Below are 9,445 nucleotides of genomic sequence, written 5' to 3'. Positions count from 1 at the left end.
GGCGCCTGTAGTCCCAGCTACTTGGGAGGTTGAGGCAGAAGAATTGCCTAAGCCCAGGAGTTGGAGGTTGCTGGAGCGACTCCGCTGCACTCTACCGAGGGCGAAAAAGTGAGACTCTGTCTCTACAAAAAAAAATAAAAATAAAAATGAAAAACTGAGCTGGGCGCGGTTGCTCATGCCTGTAATCCCAGAACTGTGTGATTCTGAGGAGAATTGCTTGAGCTCAGGAGTTTGAGACTTGCTTGAGCGAGAGTGAGACCCCGACTCCTAAAAAAAAAAAAGGAAAAACCCAGCTGGGTGCCATGGTGAGCACCTGGAATCCCAGTGGCTTCCAGAGGCTGAGGCAGTGGAGTCTGAGGTTGCAATGAGCTATGACGCCAATGCACTCTGCTCAGGGCATAGGGTGGGACCCTGTCTCAAAAAAAAAAAAAAAAACAACCCTGAGGCAAGTGGATTGCTAGAGACCAAGAGTTGGAGGTTGCTGGGAGCTATATCATGGCACTCTACCAAAAATAAAATAAAATAAAATAAAATAAATTCTTTTTATTAAGTAGTTAAGTTCAAACCAAAGTATTAATAGTCTTCTGAGAGACACTTATGTTTCTCTCAACAATTAAAAATATCCTTTTTTACGCCTGTGAGTTTATTGTGACATTGTTTTCTATTTTGTTAGAGATGGGGTCTTGTTATATTGCCCAGGCTAGACTTGAACTCCTGTGTTTAAGTGATCCTCCCTCCTCAGTCCCCTATGGTCATATAGCTAGGACTATAGGTGTATCCCACCATGCCTGGCTTGTGTGCCTTTCCACCAATCTGCATTGTATAAGGGATGCAGTGTTTGGACAAGTGATTGGTAGAGATGAATTAGATTTTGGGATAGTGGTAGAGACAGGTCAGTTAGGAGACAAATGTGAACAGGCACAATGAATTGAGTCCTGAACTAGGAGATGATGTCAAGGAAATCCTGAACTGAGTTAGAAGACAGATCATACCTGACAGCAAAATGGAATAGTACAAAGGAGGAGTCAGAGATGTTTGCAGCTCTGAGCCCAAGTGAGCGGGAGAAGACAAGCTGACGGCGGCTAAGCCAGAGGCAACAACAGGAATGAGGACACTGGAAGGGGAAGGTGTTTTAGCCAAAAAACAAAGGGAAGAAAGAGTAGATTTTAGATTTGAAGTCAGGAACAAGCACATCATCACACAAATGGAAGGAACTGAACTTTGCCAACAACTGGAGTGAGCCTGGAAGTAGATTTTTTCCCCCAGAATCTCCAAGTGACAACTCAGTTTGACTGACACCTTGATTTCAACCACGTGAACCAACAGTGAACCAACAGAGAACCAAGCTGCATCGTGCTGGACTTCTGATCTACAGAGCTATGAGCTAGTTAAGTGCTGTTGTTTCAAGCTACTAAGTTTCTGTTAATTTGTTACAGAGCAAAAGAAACAAATATAAGGCTGTATCAAGAAGTACTTGAGGCAAAGACTGCTGTGTAGGGAACTGACCCCTAGGAGAAGGCTCCATTGGAGGTGAAAAAAGAGGCCAGGTGCGGTGGCTCACACCTGCAATCCCAGTGTTTTGGGAGGCTGAGAATCACTTAAAGCCAGGAGTTCAAGACCAGCCTGAGCAACATAGTGAGTCTCTGTCTATACAGAAAAAGGAGGGGAGCCAGCAAAGACAACATGTGAAGGGAGCAGAGAAATGTACAATCCTAGAGTAATAGCACTGAAGTGAAAGCCACATAAGAATGGCAATGTCGAACACTACAAGGAGCTCACTGTGGAAAAGTCCAAGAAAAGGCTGTTGGTCCCAGAGCCAGGCCTGCAGCAAACCTTCCACTATGCTCTTTCAGCCCATGATAGGGTATAAGGAGTCCTGGGGGGAGGGGGGCGTGGAATCAGCAACAGTTTATGCTGCTCCCTTGGCTCTAGGCAGGCAGCATGAACAGTCGCCTGGACTCCTCCCAGAGAACTGTCCAATATGGGCCTAGCCTTGGAGCCGTGCTGCCCACTGAGCATCCTCTGCTCTCCACACCAGCACTGGAGCACTGCCACCACTCCAATTAAGGTGCGGCATACAAGCCTGTGTAGCCCGACCAAGAACAACAGCCCAATGATCATAGAACATGAGGGAGAATGGAAGGAGGAAATATAGAGGAAGCATGTTTCTATCAAGGTGCCTCTGAAGAATCAATTCTGAGCTAGATCATAGAATCAGAGTTCAGTAAGTGAAGGACTTGGAAAAAAGGAATCAAAAGATTGAAGAGTGGCTCAGTAAATCAAAGAAGAGGTCAAAATGAAGAGTTGTCAGGCTTACAGAAAAATGGCCAGCCCAGATAATGAGATCAAAATCAGATGCTCGCAGAAAGCAGGTGCCAATAGGAGGTCAGAATAGAACAGTACTGGAAGAATGGAGTTACTGGTTCCTTTGTTGTGAAATACAAAGAAAAGTTCTTAAAACTTAACACAGTTCTATGTGTGTGCACAAACACACACTCTTTCACACTGTTTCCTAGTAAGGAAATAAGCAGAAGAAAATAATACACAAGACAAAAACTTAGGTAGCCCTGTAAGTAATGAAAGGGGAAAAGACGCTAGCTCCCATGAGGCACTGTGGGGAACACAGACATGTGTCACGAGGAGGTGACAGAGGTGGCACCTCACCCTGGAATCCCACTCATTGAGTGTCTTGATGTTGATGAAGGACACTTCCCCATTGGCTCCAGTCATGACACCATCATGCTCACAGCGAACAATAAGGTCAATATCATCCCCCAGCTTCCACCTGCGATACCTGCCGTGAGGGAGAAACTCATTTGGTCATCTGAGACCCCAGAGAGTAGGGCCCATGCTCCCATCTAGCCACAGCATCCCCCAGAGAGTTAACGTACCGGTATGCAACAGATGCAATCTCATTCTTATCCATGTCATCTTCCACAAATGGGTTTGGGTTGGGAAAATTGTATCTTTCCTTCCCCTGCAAAAATGACAAGGGTGCTGCTAACTCTGCAACCAAGGCCAATTGGTTGGACTGTGCTCAGTTCCTGCCCTGGCCAGGTTCCTGGGAGGCTCTGGGCTCCTGCTTGTTTTTTTTTCTTTGACAGTTTTTGGCTGGTGGCTGGGTTTGAACTCGCCACCTCTGGCATATGGGGCTAGCTCTACTTGTTTTATGCCTACTCCCCCTACACTTTAGCACCTGGTAAACTGTAACAATTAGTAACCACGCCCTTTCCGAGTTCTTTTCCAGCACAGTGCATGTCCGCATTTGACATAACATAAATTTATTTAGTGTTCATTGTCTTTCTTCCTCCACTATAACAAAGCCCGAAGGCAGGAATGTTTTCTTTGCTGCTATAAAGCATCTAAACAGCTTATCTGTAAGCAACAGTGTACTCGCTAAATAACCGAAGGCATCGCCCCAGCATGTCTGTGTGAAACATTGTTAATATAGTAGAACCTCAATAGTTGACCACCTCCCTAGATTAACCATTTTTTAAGTGGACCTAATTTTCACAGATCAGACATGCACCTCACGTACATATCAGCATAGTAGGCCTAGTTTCTTATGTTAACCAGTTTGTCACAGTCCCTTAGGTGGTCAACTTACAGAAATTCTACTGTATTCTCAATTTATAGAGGAGAAAACACCCAAGCCACAAAGCTATTAGGTGGCAGATCCATTGTTCGAAGTCAGGAAATCTGACCCCAAAGTCCAGCTTGTAACCCCTCTGCTGTAAGCATGCCCAGCACCCCTCCTATTCAATCTTATACCCCAGAGCCTGGGACAAAGCAGGCAATCACAGTAGTTGACTAAACAGAAATTTCCTCACCATTCTCAGGCACTGCTGGGAGAAATTGTGGTTGATGTAGGTTGCTTCCATGGCCAGATTGCGGGGTGAATTGAAGGAATTACCTTCATCTTGAGGGGGCTCATTGGCTGTCTCACTCACTGTCAGGAGGTCTGCAAAGTGGTGGGTCACCAACCCATGCAACAAAGAGTCACTTACAACATGCTCAGCACTGTGGAGAGACATGGAGATCCCAGCGACAAAGGCCTTTCCTTCAAGGAACTGTCATCTCCTAATGTGGGTCTCCCAAGTGGGGGACATACTGGGGGGAGCCAGGCGAGTGGGGGATCCTCCAATCCTCCTGGATAACTTTAGATACTGGCCAACATTACATTCAATCACATGGTAAGAAAGCTGTCCCTTTTCAATCTTTTTGGATTCCTGAAGAGAATGATTTTGTTAGCTTTTTAAAGACCCCAAGCTTCAGATTCAGAGTATAATCATTGTTTTGTTTCCACTGCTGTTATTTTTTGAGTTATCTGTTTTTGTAAAAACATGGAACGCTTCATGAATTTGTGTGTCATCCTTGTGCAGGGGCCAGGCTAACCTTCTCTGTATCGTTCCAATTTTATCTGCTGCTGAAGTGAGCACTCACTAATCTGGTTTTTACTTACGGTGCGTATAGACATATGTACGTGTCTATACATGTACATGCATTTTTGACTTTATAAATAAACTGAAGCAAACAAGGGGTGGCATCAAAACATTAGGAAGACACTGAGGATGGCACAAGTGATGGCAGAGGTCAGGAAAGTGCTATTCAAATGAGTAACTGCTGGAAGGACAATACCAGAGTGCTGTGAGGACTCCAAAAGCTGATGCCTCAAGGAGGCACTGCAGTGACAGTCCCTTCCCAGTATCTCTGAGGAGACTGGGAGAGATTCCAACATTGCTGTCAGAGCCCTTGGGGAAGACAGACCATTTTCTACCTACTCCCTAGCACCAAGGAATGATTCTGAACCAACTAAAGTCTGCATCACCCTCAAGTTATTCCCCAGATGGGCTTCTTACCAAAGTCTGAGTTGTCCCTCTTATCAAAGAAGAGCTTGGACCCAACTCTCTGGACGACAATATCCCAGGAATACACCGAGCGGGTACAGCTCATCAGTGTGGCCAGGATGGCATCGGTGGCAAACACATTCCCCTGAGTTTTTGCCAGCTGCAAAGAGGATGAAAGAGACAGATCTGAGGACACTCTTAGGTCTGACTGCCCATTCACATGGATGGGAAAGAACTTCTTTCCTTGCCACCTAAATCCTGAGGAATCAGCAGGTCTCTCGCACACCTATGCCTCCCCTAGTTGCCCACAAAGGCTACGGCAGACTAGCCAGCACGCCTCTGTGGGCAGAGCCACTGCCTTGGCTACTGTGGAACCAAGGCCCACTGAGCAATTGCGGGAATCCAGCCAAGCTCCATGATGCTTCCATCCTTGCCCCAATGGCATGCGCTATGTATAGTGACCTCCAACTAAGGCTCCAGAGAGACAAAGCTAGGAGGCACAGCAGAGCTGGGATTTGAGCCCAGTCTACTTAGCACTAGTACCTCTGGTCTACTCAACAAAGTGTCTTTATTTTCAGCTAACTGTATTTCTGATCCCCAAGAGTCTTAGCTGAAGGCCTCACAATACATCGGTATTCCCAAGAACTGCTGTCTCTGAGGCCTCGACTATAGAAGCTGGCAGCATTTCTAACGGGCGGGAAAGGGGCAGAAGGGGGCACATACCTTCCGGATGACAGGGTCATCTGTGGTGGTGACAGTGTGGAAGATGCGCTTGATGCTCCGCAGCGGCTTCTCGCTCCTCGTGGTGATGCGGTCAAAGGCTTTATCGTAGTATTCTAGGGCCCCACAACACTCGCTGAGGGGAAAGCAGGCAAGGCACGCAAAATAAAGGAGCTGGCGACCTTTGTAAAAGCTACAGTTTCAGAAGTCTTATCCTGAAGTCTTATATAAGAGATGGGAAACAGTCTGACTAGAACAGAAAAGACAAATCACAGAGTCTGCTTGGTTCCCTGTTCCCTCAGGACCTGACGTGACTAGAGAGAACAGAGTGAACACAGCCCATCCAGCCCAACCTCTCTGCTTTAAAGACAGGGAGACTGAGGCCAAGAGAGGAGAGGACCAGCTATAGAGGTATACAGGTGGTGGACTTCTGGTCTGGTGCTCTGGTGCCCCACTAAATCAGTCCCATCTACTTGCTCTTTGAGATAAGGAGCTCTTGAAATGTTAGGGGAAGCAAAGATTCTTCTGAAGGACTATTTCTCTTTGCCCCAAAGAGCTTTATAACTTAATCTTACTGCTCTTTTGTTCAGGATCCCAGGAAGCTAGAAGAAATCTGGAGTTTTAACATCAGCAAACTTCTTTATCCTATCTTTTCTCTTTCGGCCAAAACAGCTATGTAACTTAATTTTTTTTGTCCTATGCTTAGGCTGCCAGGAAGTTAAAAGAAATTTGCAGTTTTATATCAGTAGACTTCTCCTTTCCCCTGGCCTTGATTTTTATTTATTTATTTATTTTTGCGACAGAGCCTCAAGCTGTTGCCCTGGGTAGAGTGCCGTGGCATCACAGCTCACAGCAACCTCCAAATCCTGGGCTCAAGTGATTCTCTTGCCTCAGCCTCCCAAGTAGCTGGGACCACAGGCGCCTGCCACAATGCCTGGCTATTTTTTGGTTTTAGTTTGTCACTGTTGTTTGGCAGGCCTGAGCTGGATTTGAACCCACCAGCTCTGGTGTATGTGGCTGGCGCCTTGGCCACTTGAGCTATAGGCGCCGAGCCTGGTCTTGATTTAAACAAAACAAAACAAAACTCTAGTAATTTTACACAATGTCTTTTGAGTAAGTGGCTTCAAAGGCTTTTTTAAATACTAAGAAGACATCCACCACCAGCTGTTCCACACAGAAGAGCATGGTGGAAAGCAGCAAAAGATGGCACGTACATGTCCTGTGGCTCCGACACTTCCAGATAACGCATCTTCATCAACTGAGGAAAATCCATTTCTTCTTTCACTTCCCAGTCACTACGAACTTCAACTGAAGAGTCTCGAGGCTTCTGTGGTGGAAAATCATTGGAGGAAAAAAAAACCCTTAAAGCCCATGCAAAACATAAGCAAAAGACAGCTTAACAATACGAAGGGCTTTTAGTAAAGATATACAGTGCTGGCTGTTTTATGAGACAGAGTCCCTGACTCCTCAGAGTCTGATCCAGAAGCCTGTGAGGATCAGGAGTTCAGAAACAAATGGGGATCCACTCCCAGGTACTAATGTCACCTGGACAACATGAGGCAGCTCCTTCATATTTCTCTCAGGGTATTAGCTAGTCTGGATATAGCAAGTGTCATACTGAGCAAAATGTAACTTCTACAACTGAAACTTCACTTTTGCTTACATGTGACTACTGTTCTCAGAACACCTACACAAACCCCTGCATGTGAATGTGCTCCGCAGCATTATTCATTATAGCCCAAGGTGTGAACAACCCAAATGCCCATTGATAGGTGATCAGCTAAACAAAATGTGGTCCACCCAGAGAAAGGAATATTATCTGGCAATTAAAATGAACGCAGTGGGGTTGACTCTTGAACAAAATGGGTTTGAACTCCTTGGATCCATTCACATGCATTTTTTTCCCCCTAACTAAACACGAATGGAAAATACAGTATTTGGGGGAGGTAATACCCAAGTAAAAGGAAGGCCAACTTTTTGAAGTCTGTCCCAAAGATCACATATTGTACGATTCCATGTTATGTGCAATGTCCAGAACAAAAAAATCCATACAGGCAGAGACTAGGTTAGTGGTTGCCCAGAGTTGGGGCAAATATGGGTGTGCTATGGTTTGGGTTTATCCCCTAGAGTTCACATTGAAATCTGATTCCACGGTGTTGTTACTGGGAGGTGGGGTCTTTAAGAAGTGATCAGGTGATTAAGAGGGATTTTAACACCTTTCTTGAGACTGGGTTAGGTACCAAGAGAATTTAGCCCTCTCCCACTTCTGCTTTTCTGCCATGCTTTGAAGCAGCACCAGGCCCTTACCAGACATGGTAGCCTGATCTTGGACTTCCTAGCTTCCAGGATGGTGAAAAACTTTCCTTCATAACTTATGCAGTTTAGGTATTTTGTCATAGCAACAGAAAATGGGCTAACACAAGGTGACTGCTGAGACTTACAAGATCTCTTTCTCCTTAGTCTTTTTTAGGGGACAGAGTCTCACTCTGATGCTCAGGCTAGACTGCAGTGGCATCGTCATAGCTCTTTGCAACCTCAAACTCCTGGGCTCAAGTAATGTTCAGCCTCCCGAGCTGCTGGGAATATCAGAATGTGCCACCAGATCTAGCTAATTTTTCTGTTTTTTCTCACTTTAGCTCAGGCCAATTCCAAACTCCTGACCTCAAGCAATGCTCCTGCCTCAGCCTCCTTGAATGATACGATTACAGGCGTGAGCCATCACGCATGTCCCGGAGTCTCTTTTTAGGGTGAAAGTGGTCTGCAATTAACTGTAGTAATGGTTGTATACTAAAACTCACTAATATGTATGATATGAGAATATATCTCTTAATAAAGACAAACAAACAGAAAGCACCAATCTAAATTTCCAGACAGAATTCTGGTATACTCTACCTGTGATTTTTGATCCCATTTTTGTCTAACCCCAAATTGCTTCTGGAATTTTTTCTGCAGTCGTATGCGTTCTCTGAAAAGACAGAAACATTTCGATCTCAGTGCAGATCGTTAAGTTAGTGGTTTCTTCAAAAGGGAGAGGCTGCCATTCTCTTTAGCTAAACCTCAACATTGTCACTAACTTCTCTGAACTATGCAAGACGGGGAATTATGTATGGAAAAGAATAGGGCTAAAGGGTACATACCGGAAATGCTACAACAGGCAGACTACCCAACACCGATCACATATATTTTACTTCATCTATAGCAACTATCCACTGGTAGTCCCAACCTAGGGTGTAATGGCTGCTGCACTGCACAACCGAGCCTGGGCAAGCTCCACAGTCTCCTCTTTCTATTCAGTGCTTGTCCACCACAGGGAGTTGTTTCCTGCCCATGCTGTCATGAACCAGCCCTGTGAGAACAAACTAAAAGGGGGCTTAAATGGTTTCAAATTTTTTTCTTTTATAATGACGGGGAAGACAACTGTCCTGCTTTGGCTCTGTGACTCTGGAGTATGGTCAGTGTGGGAAGGGTACTTGCTTCTGGCAGGACAGGAAACTTACCTCTCCTTCTGCTTAGCGCTCTTAGGCAGGGCTTGGAGGTTGAACTGCAACATGTTCCGCCGATCTTTGTCTCTGCGAAGGGTCCGCTGGAATCAGGAAAAAACATCCATGTTAAAAATCTTGGAGATCTGGCTTACAACAGGCAGGGGTAATGGGAAGTCTTTAGAGTAAGTTTAGGATGTAAAATCCCAAGCTTCATGTTACTCTGTGCTTTTATTCTATAGAATCAACAGTTTAGGACAGTGATTTTCAACTGGTGTGCTGAGAAAAATTTTACAGATTAAATTATTTTTGAAAGAAGTTTAAAGCAGGCTCGGCGCCTATAGCTCAACCTGCTAAGGCGCCAGCCACGTACACCTAAGGTGGCGGGTTCGAATCCCC

At 45.3% G+C, this 9,445-nt stretch overlaps 1 protein-coding gene and 1 pseudogene across 2 annotated transcripts in view; both read right to left on the bottom strand.

Annotated features, from left to right (window-relative positions):
- EIF3D (eukaryotic translation initiation factor 3 subunit D) overlaps positions 1 to 9,445 on the bottom strand; it is a 17,401-nt gene that overhangs the window by 2,235 nt on the left and 5,721 nt on the right. For both annotated transcript variants that reach the window (XM_003783251.3, XM_023509448.1), the window contains exons 5-12: positions 9,065 to 9,150; positions 8,460 to 8,532; positions 6,782 to 6,894; positions 5,571 to 5,703; positions 4,860 to 5,007; positions 3,831 to 3,961; positions 2,892 to 2,977; positions 2,665 to 2,794 (exon numbers count right to left, since the gene is read on the bottom strand). In XM_003783251.3, the coding sequence (XP_003783299.1) occupies positions 2,665 to 2,794; positions 2,892 to 2,977; positions 3,831 to 3,961; positions 4,860 to 5,007; positions 5,571 to 5,703; positions 6,782 to 6,894; positions 8,460 to 8,532; positions 9,065 to 9,150 (900 nt within the window). The remainder of the gene's footprint in view (positions 1 to 2,664; positions 2,795 to 2,891; positions 2,978 to 3,830; positions 3,962 to 4,859; positions 5,008 to 5,570; positions 5,704 to 6,781; positions 6,895 to 8,459; positions 8,533 to 9,064; positions 9,151 to 9,445) is intronic.
- LOC111723105 lies at positions 4,338 to 4,437 on the bottom strand (annotated as a pseudogene).

The sequence above is a fragment of the Otolemur garnettii genome, unplaced genomic scaffold (genome assembly GCF_000181295.1).
Source record: "Otolemur garnettii isolate 467f Iridium unplaced genomic scaffold, OtoGar3 scaffold00007, whole genome shotgun sequence".
Classification (NCBI taxonomy): domain Eukaryota; kingdom Metazoa; phylum Chordata; class Mammalia; order Primates; family Galagidae; genus Otolemur; species Otolemur garnettii.
The sequence above is the reverse complement of the archived record's forward strand: the minus strand, read 5'-3'. Positions and strand labels throughout refer to the sequence as shown.